Source organism: Dendrobates tinctorius, unplaced genomic scaffold, assembly GCF_039654945.1.
Source record: "Dendrobates tinctorius isolate UK_male_01 unplaced genomic scaffold, ASM3965494v1 ptg000151l, whole genome shotgun sequence".
Taxonomy (NCBI): domain Eukaryota; kingdom Metazoa; phylum Chordata; class Amphibia; order Anura; family Dendrobatidae; genus Dendrobates; species Dendrobates tinctorius.
This window is the reverse complement of record NW_027361818.1, coordinates 7,303,491-7,322,295: the sequence shown is the minus strand read 5'-3', so window position 1 is coordinate 7,322,295 and position 18,805 is coordinate 7,303,491. Positions and strand designations below refer to the sequence as shown.

Genomic DNA, 18,805 nt, shown 5'->3' with positions numbered 1-18,805 from the left:
AATATTTCAGTCCCCAGCTAGAGGCGAGGAAAAATTTGACTCTGCGCAAAAAAATTTGTGTTAGGCGTCGAGTTTCCCCCACTGCACAGGGGGAATCTCAAGCCATGTCCTCTGCAGCCGCAGAGATTCCTGCTAAGCAGAGACGTCGGTCCCGGCGTCTTGCCCAGGCTGATGCTAGGTGTTTGGTTGCTCCTTCTGGCTCTGCTATTGTATCATGCGTGAGTCAGCAGCAAGCAGATGCTCCTGGGAATAAGTCCTGCTTTTCCCCTACTGAGCTTGCCCGTGGGAAGACCTCTCATTGGAGATCGGAGGTCACATGCGTAGGTCCGTTCCTGTTCGGATTGGTGCATTCGGAAGGTCCCAGAAGGACGTTGCTATAAAAGAGTCACATGGCCGCTCGGCCATGTGCTAGTATAGACAGTTATTATAACTTGTGTGTGTGATGATGGATGCATGGAACTGGTGAATGACTTATCATGAAACCCCTCCCTTTGATACGCATGTTGTAGGGTTATCTAGTTTGAGTCAGTGCCTTGTAGTGGCTAAGCCTAGCGCCACAGTGCTTCCTAATCACAGCATCTCTCTCAGTGCCATATTGTGCCATCCAGCACAAGGCACCTAGTGGCTGCATCCGCGAGCGCGGCGCCGTGCGCAGGTCTAGCGCTTTCCTCCTTAGTCTGGGTGGTTAGTGGCTTCCGCCAGAGCGGTGCAGTGCACACTACTGCGTTATTTCTTTGTCTCTTGCTGGCTCCGCTGCAGCGGCGCTGAGCGCTAGTGGACTAGAGGGACTCTAACCCTGTGTCCTTGGGGCAGAGTCCTGTGTCTGTATACTAGCGCTCATCCGGCTGAGCCCTGTGAGCTTAACAGGCTTCGGCATTTACATTGTGAGGCACCGCGGTTCTGTGAATCAACAGAACTCGCTCCTGCACACACCGGGTGACGCTAACCCGCAAGTGTTCATTTACTTGCCATATAACCTCCAACATTACCGAGCAGCAGTTCTACATCTCTGCATGGTGGACCCCAGGCTGCGAACGCACCTCATTATCATCTTTATTATTTGGTGCGTTCCGCCATCCTAACAACTTGCTCTGCTAAAATGAAAGTAAATCTTGAGCCCCTGTAATACTGATATAAATCATTTGATTTGCTAATGAAAGGTATTTGAGAAAAGTGTTAGTTAATTAATGTCACTTTTTATGTTTATCTCATAATCGAAAAAGACCCCTTTAAGGCTACTTTCACACTAGCGTTTTTTGCGCTGCGTGCGCAGTGCAAACGCGCATAAAAACGCATCATGCGTTTTTAATGCGTTTTCTTGTTTTTGTGCATGTGGTTTTTTGCGCTGACATGCGCATGACTGTTATGAATGGGTCACCGAGGAGGAAAAGACTAAACAAGCTAAGTCACAGAAAACCAGAGAGGAACTATGCAGATTCCTGATCCTAACCACAACAACTAGCAGCAGCAGTGGAGCGTACCTACGATGGTCCTAGACGCTTCGTCACAGCCGGAGGACCAAATAAGCCTAAAGCAAGAAAAGGGGAAAACTAACTGCCCCAGAGCAGACCCCAAAGGAAAGACAGCCCCCTCACATGTAATGACGGTGAAACAAGATGAAAGCACAAACACAGGCAGGAAAATAGGCTGAGCAAATGATGGGGCCCAAACTAACTAGAAAGGATAGGAAAGGAAAGACACTGTCTGCAATCTGCAAAAAACCCTACAAAAATAAAGTCCAACACTTCTGATAGCAAAATTAACCCTGAAGTCACTAGACTTCTCCCACTATATCAGCACTCTGAAATATTCTGAGACAGAGCAAAAAGAAGCCAATCTAATAAGGGACAAAAAAGCAAATTGGCAAATACAGATAAATAAGAGTGGAAATTCAGCACAGCCCCAGCCGGGGCTGGCTGACCACACAAAAAACTGAATAGACCAACAAAATCAAGTGTGAACATTAGCAGAAAAACTTAGCTTGAAAAGACTGGAACAGAGCTGAAAACCAGGACCTGAAAAGCCAGAAGGAATCACCAGCACCAGACTAGGGCGTCGGCTGTCTTAAATCCAATCTGAGATTCCTGAGGTCCAATCATCATCCTCATTATCAGGTGGCAGATCTCTACTGATTAAATCTGCCTCACTACCTCCAGTTACCACCAGAGGGAGCCTGGAAGGAGAACTCACAACTGGTGGACCGGAAAATGAACTCACAACACAGGACCATGCGTACGTCAGCGCTCCCATGGACTTTAATGGGTTTTGGGTGAATTTTGTGCGCATTGTGTGCGCATGCGTTTTTTTGAGACAGGTCGGACGCACAAAAAATGCAACAGGATGCATTTTGTGCGCCCGGGCGCAGACTACAAAAAACCGCATGCGCATACAAACGCATGACAATGCGCACCCATGTTAAATATAGGGGAAAAAAACGCATGCGCATGTAGGCGCAAAAAAAGGCAAGTGTGAAAGTAGCCTAAGACATTCACTTACCATAAGTTTATATGTTTTTTCTTCACATGGTGTAAATGCCGCTGTTCTCCTGAATCTGGCATAGCTTTTCTTTTGTTCCTGCTCCTCCCCGTTCCTGAGATATAACTCCTTTTCCCCTGTACGTAAATCTAGTCTTTTTAGACAACTGGATGTGGTCTCCAACTCTTCTCTGTGGGCGTCTTCTTGACAAACACACCCAGTTGGCTAAGAAGATTGGTTTTATATACAATGAAGAGTTGGCAATATCTCGGGAATGGAGAGGCGCAGGAGCAAAAGAAAAACAACGCCGGTTTCAGGAGAACAGCGGCGTTTACACCAGGTATACAAAATATATACATTTTGGCAAGTGACAGGGGTACCCTTTAAAGAGCAGCCAGCAATCCATTGTAATACGCACTTGAATCGCTCCGGAGTAAGGAAGTTGAGAAGATGGAAGAGTTCCTCCAGGTTGTTCTGAAGAGGGGTTCCTGTGAGGAGCAGCTTGTAATCAATCTGGTATCCATTGAGCACCCGGAAAAACTGCAAATAGTAAAATATAGAGTAACACATCCATCCTGATGTTTTTTAAGCCCCCATTTAAAAATACGCTGACTACTTCCTTGCCACAACTCCTAAGATACACACCTTCGACTGGTTGTTCTTGAGACGATGAGCCTCGTCCACCACCAGACAGGCCCAACGTATTGATCCTAAGGCAGCCTGATCGATGGTGACCAACTCATATGAGGTGAGAAGAACGTGAAACTTCACTTGAGCCTGAGCCTGGAAGTTAAACAAAAAGGATAAATAATAAGCAAGAAAACGAGGACTGGTAAAATTATGTAACACACAACTCACCTTCATCTTGAAGGCCTTCTTCCCACCCTTTATGACGTTATCTTGGTAAGAGAATTCGTTCTCTCGGATGACGGCCCGACTGTCCTTGTCCCCCGTATAGGTCACCACGTAGAAGCCGGGGGCCCACATCTGGAACTCGCGCTCCCAGTTTATGATTGTAGATAATGGGGCGCTAACAAGGAAAGGACCCCTCGTATGTCCCTGTGGAGAAAGGAAATTCATAAGGTCCACCATTCACTTCCACTTCAGCATCAAACATGGCCTTACACCGAAGGTGCACAACCTGCGACCCCAGGGTGAGGGGTGCAATGATGGTCTATGCAGCCCCCCAATCCATCAGGACACAGGTGCGCTTGTCTAAAGGTGATAAAAGACACAAACATCCTACTGATGCAGAGAATGGAGAGCAGCCATTGTACAGCAGCTCCATTCACAATTCTGGGGCCAGTGCTTTTACAGGGGGACAGACTGAGGCTGGGACTGTTATAGGGGTACACAGTAAGGATGGTACTGTTATAAGGGGACACACTGAGGATGGTACTGTTATAAGGGGACCCACTGAGGCTCATACTATTATAAGGGGACACACTGAGGCTCATACTGTTATAAGGGGACACACTGTGGTTGGCACTGTTATAGGGGGACATATTGAAGCTGGTGCTGTTATAGGGGGGGCACACTGGTTGGTCCTGTTATAAGGGGGACACAGTGTGGTTGTTACTGTTATAAAGGGGACACACTGTGGTTGGTACTGTTATAAAGGGGACACACTGTGGTTGGTACTATTATAAGGAGGACACACTGTGGTTGGCATTGTTATAGGGGACATATTGAAGCTGGTAGTTATATGGGGACAGTGAAGCTGGTACTGTTATAAGGGGGACACTCTGTGGTTGGCAATATTATGGGGGGCATACTGTGGTTGACACTGATATAGGGGGATTCGTCTTCTGAATTGTTCTGGAAACTGTAAGCTATACATGTGAGGGTTATGAAAACTACAAGTGTTTTACAGCTCTCTCCTTGCAGATTGGCAAATACGGGGTCAGAGGACCCCCATTCACCCAATAGAGGTCTCAGAAATGTAAACTGCTCAGCCGTAGAGTCAGAAGCTATGGCCCTGGGACGAGGAACATTGCCTTATACATTATGTCATGCTGGGATACAGAGCAGATCCCGTCCTGTCCTTTACTCCCCCTTTAAGTTCAGTGCCTAACCTCTGTAAGATGGCCGCCGGATGAGTCCTTGAGGAAAGATATGTGCCATTAGCTGCGGTGATGTGAGCTTGGAAGCATGCTCCAGCACATATAGTGCTGACAGTTATTTGGCTGTTACAAGGCTGGGTTTTACGACTGGTCATAAGAGATAGGTGGGAATAACCGCTCACATATCCCAACCCCAGGGGTGTGGTTTAGCAGATAAAATGGAGGCTGAATCTCTCATACAGTGTCTGTGGCTGGAGGTGTGGAGAACCTCCAGTGTGTGTTGCTAAAGACACTGACCTGAGCGGGTGGACCCGCAGTACTATATGGACTGTTTTTCTGTTTGTTTTTTCACTTTGTGCCGGAAAAGGCTGTTTGTTTTTCCTAACCAGAGCAGTTTATGCAGTGTTAATAAACTTGCTTGGACATTTCAACAATACTGCTTCCCGTGCCTAGCTCAACCGCAGCCGAGTGAGTACAGATCTCTACAACTGGTGGAGAATGCGGGCACGAATCCCAAGAGGCAGTGTTACTGCCGATACTGCATGTCCTGGGTTAAAGCGGCTGCAGGAGGGAAGTCTGACAGCATGGAGGAGCTTGTAAAGAATTTGGTCCAGGTGCAACAACAGCAACAACTCTCAAATCAACAGCAGCAAATGGCGCAGCAAGAAACAAATAAGCGGTTGGTACAGCAGCTACAACACCAGCAGCAGCAGGAGGCACTAACGAGGCAGATGGAACTCCTCGCAGAGGCAGTTCGAGGAAGGCTGGCTGTCTCCTCCACAACTCCAGGTGAAGACTCGTACACCAGGTGTTAGGCATCGGATTCCTGCAGCGGCATGACAGGAATCCAGAGCCTCACATGCTGCTCTGCAGCAAGCCATTCCTGAGGCCAAGTCCCTCTGCCCCTCCACTGAGCATGCTCACGAGACGATCTCCCATTGGAGGTCGGGAGTCACGTGCTCAGGTCCTTCTCCAGATCTGATTGGTCCATCTCAGAGATCTGGAAGGTCCCAGCAGCGCACGGCTATAAAAGGCCCGCATGGCCTCTCGGCCATGTGCTAGTATAGACACTTCTTGCTAGATGTGTGAATGGTGATGGATGTATGATTCTGGTGACTGACTTATTAAGATTCCCCTCCCTCTGATATTACGCATGTGGATAGGGAACTAGGGAAAGAGTCAGCGCCAGTCAGTGGCAAGCCATAGGCCACAGTGCACACCGCACCTCTACACTAGCGTCCGATGGTGTCACGTCTCACATGGCACTATCGCTTAGTGGCTGTGTCTGACGCCGCACTGCAGCCAGCAGCACTTACCGGCGTCCGCAGTAGCGACGCCGCACGCACGGTAGGTCTAGACGGACACCGACCCCAGTCTTGGGCCCGTGTCCTGTGACCGGATAACGAGCGTGCAATTTTGCTGAGACCTGTGAGTCTAACAGGCTCGGCGTTTATGTTTATGTTACAGCGCCTCTGTGAGCTAACAGAGTCCGCTCTGCGCACATCAGGTGACGGTGAACACATGCGCATTATACCGCCATATAGCGCGTCTGCCATTAATTAGCAGCAGTGTTTTCACCTTCTGCACGGTGGACCCCGAGCGGCTAACGCACTTTATTATTTATTTATTTAGTGCGTTCCGCCGTTCCTAACACCATGAAGACGGTAAGAAGAGCGTTGCAAAATGTGACCCAGGGGGATGACGTTGAGGTGTTCCTGGTTTTCGAGAGGGTGACGGAACGGGAGAAACTCCCTCCAGAGCAGTGGGCGGAGGTTCTGGCGCCATGTTTAACAGCTGAACTGAAGAAGGCATATTATGACCTGGCCTTGCCGGACGCTAAGGAGTAAGCCAAGTTGAAAGCTGATCTCTTGGCATGCTTATGAGTGACTCTGACTGTTAGGGTGCAGCGAGTGCACCATTGGGCCTATCGCATTGACAAACCTCCCCGGTCCCAAATGTTTGACCTCCTACACCTGGTCCAAAATTGGTTGCAACTTGAATCTTCCTCCCCAGCACAGATGGTGGAGAGGGTCGTTATGGACAGGTTAGTACACTCCCTGCCGAGGCCGCTGCAATCCTGGGTTGCCCAGGGAGATCCCCGTTGCTGATGACCTAGTGAGCCTGGTGGAGAGGTACCAGGCGGTCGAGAGTTCCGTAGGGAAGCAAGGGGGTGGGGCATATTCATACTGGGGTGTCCAAAGCGGGGCTGACACCCAAAAGAGGGGAACTAGAGCCACACCTAGGGGGTGGCCAAGAGAACCGTAGTTAGTGCTCACGGTCCCTTCCCATAGTGTAATTTGTTGGAGGTGTCATACCCCTGGCCACATAGCCGCCCGTTGTCCCAAGACCACCGAGCCAATGGACTGCAGCACAGGACGGCACTGCTCATATTTTGGCTATCCGGCCTGCAGTGCTGTCCCCCCAATTGAAAGAGGTGCCGCAGGCATGTCCCATAACAGAAACAGGGTACAAATGACTGTTCTGCTGGACTCAGGGAGCTTGATCACCCTAGTGAGGGCTACAATTTCCTGTCGGCTGATTTATGACAAGAGGGTGGGCGTCCGCTGTATCCGTGGTGATGCTAAGAACTACCCTGTGGCCCAAGTGGTCATAAGCACAAACTGGGGCACCGAATCCCATGAGGTCGGTGTAGTCAAAGACCTATTACCCCCTATTGTAACAGGGTGGGACTTTGTCTTATTTTGGGACTTGTGGGGGAAAGGGAGAACGTCTGGTTGTCCGGACAACAGCCAGGTTGCTCCCAAAGAAACCGTGTCGCAGGCTGCAGATGATAGGTTTCCGTTTTGTGTGCTGGTTGGCGATGAGGATGAGGCTGCATCCACTGAGGCCAACGTCTCTGTGCTGGAGGTGTCTGGGGGGAAACTTTGGAACCGCCCAGCTCAGGGACCTAACTCTTAAAGGGGCGTTTGAAAATGTTACAGTGTTAAATGGTATGCCTCAGGAGCCGGGGCCGACAGTCGGTTCCTTCATTTTTCTGTGATTGGTGATCTGCTTTACAGGGTAACCAAGCCAAGAGGTGAGGTAATGGAGCAGCTGTTGGTACCAGGGCCCTATAGGCACAGGGTGTTAGACAGGGCTCATTCCCATGTGTTGGGTAATCACCTGGGGGCAGATAAGACCCAGGAATGCATTCTGCAGAGATTCTACTGGCCTGAGTGTTACAGAGAAGTTGTGAACTATTGTCGTTCCTGCCCCACGTGCCAGCTGACCTCCCAAGTAGCCCACTTCTGCAGTCCTCTGGTACCATTGCCCATCATCGAGGTGCCATTTGAGCAAATAGTGATGGACCTGGTGGGACCCCTGGTAAAGTCCGCAAGAGGACATCAATTGGTGGTCCTGGATTATGCTACCCAGTACCCAGAGGCGGTACCCTTAAGAAGTGCCTCTGCCAAGTGTATCTCTAAGTAGCTGATCCATATCTTTTCCCGAACCGGGCTCCCGAAGGAGAAACTGACGGACCAAGGGAGTCTCTTCATTTTGAAGGTCATGAGGGCGTTGTGCAAGACCCTGCAAATTTCCCAACTCAGAACCTCCGTGTACCATCCCCAGACTGATAGGTGAAAACCATGAAGGCTATGCTGAAGAAAGCAGCGGAGAATGACTGCCGAGACTGAGACTGTCTGCTTTCTTACCTGTTATTCTACATCCGGGAAGTTCCCCAAGCTTCCACTAGCTTCTCCCCATTTGAACTGCTCTATGGATGACACCTTCGAGGACTCCTGGATGTGGCGAAGGAATCCTGGGAGGCTGAAACCACTTCCTATAGAAGCGTGGTAGAGCATGTCACCCAGATGCAAGAGAGGATCGCCAACGTGATGCCCATTGTGAAGGAGCACCTCCTCAAGGCTCAGGAAGCCCAGTCCAGGGTGTATAATAGGTCAGCCAGGGTAAGACAGTTCAATCCTGGGGATCGAGTACTTGTGCTGGTGCCCACGGTGGAGACCAAATTCCTGGCCAAGTGCCAGGGTCCCTATGATGTAGTGGAGAAAGTTGGTGAGGTCAATTACAAAGTCCACCAATCGGGGAAGCAGAAACCCTACCAGGTGTACCACGTGAACCTGATCAAACCATGGCAGGGCAGAGAAACCATGCAAGCTCCCTGTTTTCTGGTCAAGTCCAGGGATAGAGATTTTGCAATGACTATCGGAAGCTGAACGAGGGTTTCTAAGACCGATGCCTACCCAATGCCCCGAGTCGATGAATTAATTGAGAGGCTAGGGCCGGCTCAGTACATTACTACCCTTGACCTCACAAAAGGGTATTGGCAAATCCCCATGTCCCAAAGAGAAGACTGCGTTCTCAACCCCAGACGGATGCTTCCAATACACAAGGATGCCGTTTGGGTTACAAGGCGCTCCAGCAATGTTCCAGAGAGCCAGGGACCGGATCCTGTCTCCCCACAAAAGGTATGCAGCAGCCTACCTGGACAATATTGTGGTCTTCAGCCAGGATTGGGGAAGCCATCTGAGCAAGGTCCAGGCGATATCTGATACTCTACAGAAGGTGGAGTTTTCCGTAAACCCAAGGAAGTGTGCCTTGGGAATGGAGGAAACTAAGTAATTGGACTATGTTGTAGGCAGGAGCGAAATAAAGCCCCAGATAAAGTTGAAGTGATCCAGGGTTGGCCACAACCCCCCCTCAAAGAAGTATGTTAGGGCATTCCTGGGCACTGTGAGCTATTACCGCCGGTTTATCCCAAACTTCGCCATGGTAGCTGCCTCAATAACAGATCTCATTTAAAGGGACAAAGTCGGCTCTGGCTAAGTGGTCCCCAGAAGCTAAGACGGCCTTCCAGGAACTGAACCTGGCCCTGTGTAAACAGCCAATGTTGGTAGCACCCAATTTCTCCAAGGCGTTTGTGGTCCAGACGGACACGTCAGAGGTGGGGCTGGGAGCTATCCAATCTCCAGAGGTGAGCGGGGAAGAGCACCTAATAATGTATCTCAGCCGAACGTTGTCATCCTGTGAAAAAAATTACTCCATAGTGGAGAAGGAATGTTTAGTCATCAAGTGGGCGTTAGACACTCTAAGATACTACCTCTTGGGCTAGAAGTTTAGACTGGTGTCAGACCATGCACCACTGAAGTAGATGAGGAAGAAAAAAGGGAACAATGCCCAAGTGACCACATGGTTCCTAGCACTTCAGGATTTTAACTTCCATGTGGATCATATGCCAGAGAAACTGCATGGCAATGTTGACGCTCTGTCGAGTCCACTGCTTGTTGGCAAAACGTGCCAAGCCCCCCAGCTTTGGGCAGAGGGGGAGGGCACGGTATATAAGATGGCCGTGAGATGAGTCCTTGAGGGGAGATGTCATTGCGGCTATTAGCTGCGGTGATGTGAGCTCGGAAGCATGCTCCAGCACATATAGTGCTGACAGTTATTTGGCTGTTACAAGGCTGGGTTTTACGAGCGGTCATAAGAGATAGGTGGGAATGACCGCTCACATATCCCAACCCCAGGGGTGTGGTTGGGCAGATAAAATGGAGGCCGAATCTCTCATGCAGTGTCTGTGGCTGGAGGTGTGGGGAACCTCCAGTGTGTGTTGCTAAAGACACTGACCTGAGCGGGTGGACCCGCAGTACTATATGGACTGTTTTTATCTTTGTTTTTTCACTTTGTGCCGGAAAAGGCTGTTCATTTGTTTTTCCTATCCAGAGCAGTTTATGCAGTTTTAATATACTTGCTTGGACATTTCAACAATACTGCTTCCAATGCCTACCTCAACCGCAGCTGAGTGAGTACAGATCTCTACACCTCTTATCTCAAATTAAACGGGTATTCCGATCACGTAAAATACACGGCATATCGCTGATACCCGGGACCCTCACTAATGCCAAACACTTCTATTTCTGCCATCTTACCTCTTTGTAGAGAGAATATAAGAACACTATGGTCTGTATCGTTTTTCCCAGGCCCATCTCATCGGCCAAGATGGTGTCTGTGCCTTGTGCCCAGGAGAACCGCAACCAGTTTAGTCCCTCCAGCTGGTACATATGAAGCGTGCCCCCCGTAGAAGAGACGAACGCCGGCTGCTCTTCATATTTCACGGTGGGCTGTGAGAAGAAGAGGGGTCACGCATGATGGACGGGTACGTGAACGCCGGAGACGCCTCCCGCCACTGAGCATACTCACGTCAGTGGTGGGCGATCTGGGGATGTCCTCCATGTACGATTCTTTTGGGATCCTCTTGAATTTTGCCGGACAGGAGTTGCTCTCACCCACAGACAGTTCTCTAGAGGGAGAAGATATCAGGATACGCATTAACCCCTCCATGACCTACGACGTACATATACACGGTGTATGGCGCGGGCTCAGGAGCTGCCATCTTGCTCCTCAGTTACACTATATACTGCACTACCTGATCGTAGATTCAAGTCCCTAGACGGGGACCAAAAACGGCAAGTAAAAACCATGCAAAAATAAAAAAAAGTCTGTAAAAATTATTTAAATTCTACAAAAAAGAGAAGAAAAGAAACATCGAAATGGCAGAACTGTCCTTTTTCGGTTGTTCAAGCCAAAAAATGCAACAAAAAGCTTTCAAAACATCTATCAATAAAGATGACGACTCACCACACACACAAAAAAAAAAGCCCTGACACCTCTTCAGAAAAAAAAGTTACAGGTCTTTGAAAATGGCGACACTAACCAAATTGTTTTTACAAAGTTCAAAGGTTTTTGTTTTTTTTCTAAACCCCTTCACTACCTTGTGATTTTCCATTTTTGGGCTTTCATTTTTGCTCCCCTTCTTCCCAGAGCCATAACCTTTTTATTTTTCCCTCAATATGGCCGTGTGAGGGCTTATTTTTTGCGGGACGAGTGGTACTTTTGTACGACACCATTGATTTTACCATATAGTGTACTGAAAAACAGGAAAAAAGAAGCCAAGTGCGGAGAAATTGAAAAAAGAAAGCGCAATTCCACAATTGTTGAGCTTTTTATATATCATGGTCACTCTACGGTAATACTGACCTGGTAATATGATTAACTAGGTCAGGTGTCCTCAAACTATGCCCCGCGGGTTAAATGCGTCCCGCCGAGGACTTTTATCCGGCCCCTGGGCCCGACCGACATTGAACTTCACTACAGTTCAATGCCGACGGGCCCTGTAATCGTGGGCGGAAAGACGAGGGGAGGAAAGACGTTGCGCAGCCTGATGAAGTTACGCCGCCTGTGCCAGAAGAAGACGGAGTCGAGCTGGCGCCTCTTCAGAGTAGCGGCGCCTCTTCAGAGCAGCGGGGGACATAGGTGAGTACTTGTATTTTTTTTAACGCCAGGTCCTATTGGGGACATTTACCTACAGTGCCTACAAGTAGTATTCAACCCCCTGCAGATTTAGCAGGTTTACACATTCGGAATTAACTTGGCATTGTGACATTTGGACTGTAGATCAGCCTGGAAGTGTGAAATGCACTGCAGCAAAAAAGATTGTTATTTCTTTGTTTAATTTTTTTTAAAATTGTGAAAAGTTTATTCAGAGGGTCATTTATTATTCAACCCCTCAAACCACCAGAATTCTGTTTGGTTCCCCTAAAGTATTAAGAAGTATTTCAGGCACAAAGAACAATGAGCTTCACATGTTTGGTTTAATTATCTCTTTTTCCAGCCTTTTCTGACTATGTAAGACCCTCCCCAAACTTGTGAACAGCACTCATACATGGTCAACATGGGAAAGACAAAGGAGCATTCCAAGGCCATCAGAGACAAGATCGTGGAGGGTCACAAGGCTGGCAAGGGGTACAAAACCCTTTCCAAGGAGTTGGGCCTACCTGTCTCCACTGTTGGGAGCATCATCCAGAAATGGAAGGCTTATGGAACTACTGTTAGCCTTTCACGGCCTGGACAGCCTTTGAAAGTTTCCTCCCGTGCCGAGGCCAGGCTTGTCCGAAGAGTCAAGGCTAACCCAAGGACAACAAGGAAGGAGCTCCGGGAAGATCTCATGGCAGTGGGGACATTGGTTTCAGTCAATACCATAAGTAACGTACTCCACCGCAATGGTCTCCGTTCCAGACGAGCCCGTAAGGTACCTTTACTTTCAAAGCGTCATGTCAAGGCTCGTCTACAGTTTGCTCATGATCACTTGGAGGACTCTGAGACAGACTGGTTCAAGGTTCTCTGGTCTGATGAGACCAAGATCGAGATCTTTGGTGCCAACCACACACGTGACGTTTGGAGACTGGATGGCACTGCATACGACCCCAAGAATACCATCCCTACAGTTAAGCATGGTGGTGGCAGCATCATGCTGTGGGGCTGTTTCTCAGCCAAGGGGCCTGGCCATCTGGTCCGCATCCATGGGAAGATGGATAGCACGGCCTACCTGGAGATTTTGGCCAAGAACCTCCGCTCCTCCATCAAGGATCTTAAGATGGGTCGTCATTTCATCTTCCAACAAGACAACGACCCAAAGCACACAGCCAACAAAGCCAAGGCCTGGTTCAAGAGGCAAAAAATCAAGGTGTTGGAGTGGCCTAGTCATTCTCCTGACCTTAACCCAATTGAAAACTTGTGGAAGGAGCTCAAGATTAAAGTCCACATGAGACACCCAAAGAACCTAGATAACTTGGAGAAGATCTGCATGGAGGAGTGGGCCAAGATAACTCCAGAGACCTGTGCCGGCCTGATCAGGTCTTATAAAAGACGATTATTAGCTGTAATTGCAAACAAGGGTTATTCCACAAAATATTAAACCTAGGGGTTGAATAATAATTGACCCACACTTTTATGTTTAAAATTTATTAAAATTTAACTGAGCAACATAACTTTTTGGTTTGTAAGATTTATGCATCTGTTAATAAATCCTGCTCTTGTGTGAAGTTTGAAGGCTCTAACTTATTTGCATCTTATCAAACCTGCTAAATCTGCAGGGGGTTGAATACTACTTGTAGGCACTGTATCTATTGGGGACCTATGCTGCCTATTGGGGACCTTTACCTGCCTATTGGGGACCTATGCTGCCTATTGGGGACATTTACCTGCCTATTGGGGACATTTACCTGCCTATTGTAGACCTACGCTGCCTATAGGGGACCTATGCTGCCCATTGGGGACTATGCTGGCTATTGGGGACATTTACCTGCCTATTGTAGACCTACGCTGCCTATAGGGGACCTATGCTGCCTATTGGGGACCTTTACCTGCCTATTGGGAACATTTACCTGCCTATTGGGGACATTTACCTGCCTATTGGGGACATCTATTGGGGACTATGCTGCCTATTGGGGACTATGCTGCCTATTGGGGACCTATGCTGCCTATTGGGGACCTATGCTGCCTATTGGGGACATTTACCTGCCTACTGGGGACCTATGCTGCCTATTGGGGACATTTACCTGCCTATTGGGGACTATGCTGCCTACTGTGGACCTATGATGCCTATTGGGGTCCTATGCTGCGTACTGGGGACCTATGATGCCTATTGGGGACTCTCGCACCACACCAGTCTGAGCCTGAGGTAAAAAGGAGATTTTTGTGTACTCACCGTAAAATCTCTTTCTCTTAGCCTTTAATTGGGGGACACAGAACCTTGGGTGTTATGCTGCTGTCCACTAGGAGGCGACACTATGCATAATCTGAAAAAGATTAACTTTGGCTCCTCCTCTGCAGTATACACCCCTGGACGGCGTCAGCCTTCTCCAGTTTTGTGCCAAAGCATAAGGAGGAACGAAACCAAATAACATAACCATGCCTGTAAGAAGGCTACTATGTACGAGCTCAAAGAACAATATGAGAACTCAACAGGAAACAACGGCCCGTAAGGGCAACAGGGTGGGAGCTGTGTCCCCCAATTAAAGGCTAAGAGAAAGAGATTTTACGGTGAGTACACAAAAATCTCCTTTACTCTGTCGCCTAATTGGGGGACACAGAACCTTGGGACGTCCCAAAGCAGTCCCTGGGTGGGAAGCAGTGGACGAATATTGTGCTGACAGTCCCCTAGACTTGGGGTACTGCCGCCTGCAGAACCAGTCTACCTAGGCTCGCATCCGCTGAGGACTGGGTATGAACACTGTAGTGTTTCGTAAACGTGTGTAGGCTATTCCAAGTGGCCGCCTTGCACACTTGTTGTGCCGAAGCCTGATGCCGAATGGCCCAGGAGGCCCCTACTGCCCGAGTAGAGTGTGCCGTGATACCGGCCGGAAGAGGGGAATTGTTAAGTCGGTAGGCCTCATGTATGGTGGACTTGATCCACCTGGCAAGGGTAGCCTTGGAAGCCGGCAACCCCTTGCGACTACCTTCCGGAAGAATGAAGAGGGAATCAGATTTCCGGAAAGGTGCAGTCCTGGACACGTAAATCCGCAATGCTCTGACGAGGTCAAGCGTATGCAGAGCCTTCTCCACTCTATGAACCGGAACCGGGCAAAGGGAAGGCAGTGAAATCTCTTCATTAAGGTGAAAGTTGGACACAACCTTCGGAAGGAAGGATGGTACAGTGCGGAGAACCACCTTGTCCTGGTGAAAGGCTAGGAAAGGCCGTCTGCACGAAAGTGCTGACAATTCCGACACTGCGTAACGAGGTGATCGCCACTAGAAAAACCACTTTCTGAGACAGAATGGAGAGTGAAACTCCTCTAAGAGGTTCGAAGGGTGGAGCTTGCAATGCTGTCAGGACCAGATTGAGGTCCCACGTATCCAGCGGACGTTTGTAGGGAGGAACCAATCGGGAATCTCACTGGATGAAAGTCCTTACTTGCGGTTTAATAGCAATGCGCTTTTGAAAAAGGACTGAAAGCGCCGACACCTGACTCTTAAGCGAACTTAAGGATAGCTTGGCATCTAGGCCCGATTGAAGAAAACCTAGTACCTTCGGGAGGGAATAAGGGAGTGGGACTTGTCCATGAGATTCGCACCAAGAAAAGAAAGCTCTCCAGGTACGATAATAGAGCTTGGCGGAGGCAGGCTTCCTTGCCCTGATCATAGTTGCAATGACTGCCGGTGAAAAACCTGCCTGGGTTAGAATCCAGGTTTCAAGGGCCATGCCGTCAAATTGAGAGCCCCTGAATTCTGGTGGAAGAACGGACCTTGAGACAGAAGGTCGTGACGGTCGGGTAGACGCCAGGGGGCGTCTGCCGTAAGTTGGACGATGTCGGCGTACCAAGTACGTCTGGGCCAGTCTGGCGCGATGAGGATGGTCGGAACTCCCTCTTGCTTCATCTTCCTCACGACCCTGGCGATTAGGGGGAGGGGTGGAAAAATGTACAGGAGTCGGAACTGGGACCAGTCCTGGATCAGGGCATCCGCTCCGAGCGACCGCGGGTCGTGTGTCCTGGCCATGAAATTGGGAACCTTGGTATTGAGATGGGATGCCATTAGGTCCACATCCGGGGTTCCCCAGCGTTGACAGATCTGGTAAAAAATCTCGGGATGGAGAGACCACTCCCCCGAGTCCATTCCTTGCCTGCTGAGGAAGTCGGCTTCCCAGTTTTCTACACCCGGAATGTGTACCGCAGAAAGTACCGACCTTGTGTCTTCCGCCCAGCGGAGGATATGAGCCACTTCTCTCATCGCCTGGGCGCTGCGGGTCCCGCCTTGGTGGTTCACGTATGCCACAGCCGTGGCATTGTCCGACTGTATCCGTATGTGCGAGGCTGCAAGCAAGTGATGAAATGCTCTCAGTGCCAAGAGAATGGCCCTGATTTCCAGAACATTGATAGGCAATGTCACTTCCCTCGGTGACCACTTGCCCTGTGCCCTGTGATGTAGGTGCACCGCCCCCCAGCCTGTCAGGCTTGCATCGGTAGTCAGGATCTTCCATTGTCCTGAGAGCCTGTCAGGCTTCCCTCGTGTAAGCGAGTTTGGTTTGAGCCACCAATGCAGGGACCTCCTGGTTGATGACGTCAACCTGAACTCCCTGTCGAGGGAGAGAGGGTTCCTGTCCCAAGATCTGAGTATGGCTAGTTGAAGGACCCTGAGGTGAAACTGGGCAAATGGCACTGCCTCTATTGCTGCTGCCATCCTGCCGAGGATTCTCATGGCAAACCGGAGAGATCGAGGAGGACTGCGAAGGAGTGTGCGAACTCCCAGACGGATGGCCAGTGTCTTGTCCTTGGGAAGGAGCACCAGGCCCCTGGCGGTGTCAAATACCATTCCCAGGAATGTTAGAGTCCGAGATGGGATGGTCGACGATTTCTGTAGGTTGACTAGCCATCCCAGGCGACTCAGAGTGTCTGGAGTGATTGAGACACTGACCTCGCAGTCTTTGAAAGTGGGAGACTTGACGAGGAGGTCGTCCAGGTACGGGACGACTAGGATGCCTCTTGAGTGCAGGACGTCCATGGTGGCCGCCATGACTTTGGAGAACGTTCTAGGAGCCGTGGCGAGTCCGAACGGAAGGGCGACAAACTGGTAGTGGTTTTGGTTGACCGCGAACCTGAGAAACCTTTGGTGGGCGGGAGCAATTGGTATGTGGAGATACGCATCCTGTATGTCTATGGAGGCGAGGTATTCTCCCTGCTCCATGGATGCAATGATGGACCGGAGGGACTCCATGCGGAAATGACGGACCCGTACGTAATTGTTGAGCTGTTTTAGGTCCAGTATGGGTCGGACGCCGCCTCCTTTCTTGGGGACTACGAACAAATTTGAGTAGAATCCTCGGAATCTCTCGTTCGCGGGAACCGGCACCACAACTCCTGATTGAAGGAGAGAGGAAACCGCTTGGTGGAAAACACGAGCCTTTTCTGGTGGTGTTGGAGGAACAGAAAGGAAGAACCGGTTCGGTGGAACGGAAGTGAACTCTATCTTGTATCCGGAAGACACTATTTCCCTGACCCACCTGTCTTCTGTAATAGGCAGCCAGACTTGCTGAAAGAGTAAAAGTCGGCCGCCTACTGGTGGGGTGTCTTCCGGAGGTCTCGAGTCATGATGAAGTGAAGTTCTGAGGTTTTCCTCCCTTGGGTTTCGCTTGGCCTGCTTTCGACTGCCAAGCCCTGTCCGGTCGCTGCTGCGTCCGTGGGTTGTCTCTGCGTGGAGAACGGTTGCGGTTTTGCACTGGGCGCGAAACGGACCAGCCCGAGGAATTCCGAAAGGATCGGAATCGCGTCTGGTTTCTTCGTTTAAACGTGCGTTTCGGTTTTAGTTGAGGGAGAGAGGTACTCTTACCCCCAGTGGCATTGGCTATCATGGTGTCCAACTTTTCGCCGAAAAGTCTTCCAGTAAAATACGGAAGTCGCGTGAGGGACTTCTTTGAGGCTGCATCCGCTTTCCATTCTCGCAGCCAGAGGATGCGTCGGATCGTGATGGCGTTTGATGCTATTCCCGCTACACCTCTGGCGGAATCCAGGGCTGCATGAATCATGTAGTCTGCTACCACTGCCATCTGGACCGCTTGGTCCGAGAGTTCAGGATTTGAAGCCTGAAGACCCTCCTGTAGTTTTTTGGCCCAAGCCAGGATGGCCTTGGCTGCCCAAACTGAAGCAAACGCAGGGCCCAGAGAGGCGCCTGCCGCTTCAAAAATAGAACGAGCCATGCGTTCTACTTGCCGGTCTGCTGCGTCCCTGAGGGTTGAGCTATCCGGCAGAGAGAGTAAAGTCTGCGCTGCTAGCCTAGAAACCGGAGGGTCCACTTCAGGTGGATCTGTCCATTGTTTGGTGTCTTTCTGTGGGAAGGGGTACTTCGCTTCCAAATATTTGCGATTAGCGAATTTTTTGTCAGGCTGCGCAAACTGTTTGGTAAGTATTTTCTCAAACTCATCGTGATTAGGGAAGACCTTAGGTGGTTTTTGAACACTTTCGAAGCAAATCCTATGTTCTGGGACTTCCGGGGGCGACTTGGAATTTTTAGCACCCGATGAATGGCAGAAATTATGTCCTCAACTAGCGCTGTATTGCTAGGGGGAGAAGGTACCACGGACCTGACCGTTTCATTATCTGAGTCGGAGTCACAGATGCCCTCCGAATCCTGTGCCTCGCTAAGGTGATCCCTGGAGGGCGACCTGGGGCGGGGGTCTTCTGTGGTGGGGGATCCCTGTGGTAAATTGCACTGTCTGTCTGTGGCAGGGGACTGCCCAGGAGACCTGGAATGACGCTGTCTCTCCCTAGAGGGGGACGACCTTGTGCTATAGTGCGACTCAGGTGATCGAGACCTGTGGGTCCGCTTACGTCTGTGAGAGTCGGAAGCAGCATGTTCCTGAGACAAGCTGTCCGTTTGCTGTGTACCGTCCATAGCCGGGGCCCGACTCTGCAGAGCTTGCAGTAATGTAGCAGTTAGGTTGTCTATGGACTGTGACATAGACTGAGACATCTGAGTTG

General features: G+C 49.9%; 1 protein-coding gene across 1 annotated transcript in view; it reads right to left on the bottom strand.

Moving 5' to 3' along the window:
* The window catches only part of CHD3 (chromodomain helicase DNA binding protein 3), a 96,477-nt gene that overhangs the window by 33,192 nt on the left and 44,480 nt on the right, over positions 1-18,805 (bottom strand). Inside the window, exons 13-17 of the mRNA XM_073547040.1 lie at positions 10,695-10,794; positions 10,424-10,615; positions 3,334-3,534; positions 3,121-3,258; positions 2,894-3,015 (exon numbers count right to left, since the gene is read on the bottom strand). Of these exons, the coding sequence (XP_073403141.1) occupies positions 2,894-3,015; positions 3,121-3,258; positions 3,334-3,534; positions 10,424-10,615; positions 10,695-10,794 (753 nt within the window). The remainder of the gene's footprint in view (positions 1-2,893; positions 3,016-3,120; positions 3,259-3,333; positions 3,535-10,423; positions 10,616-10,694; positions 10,795-18,805) is intronic.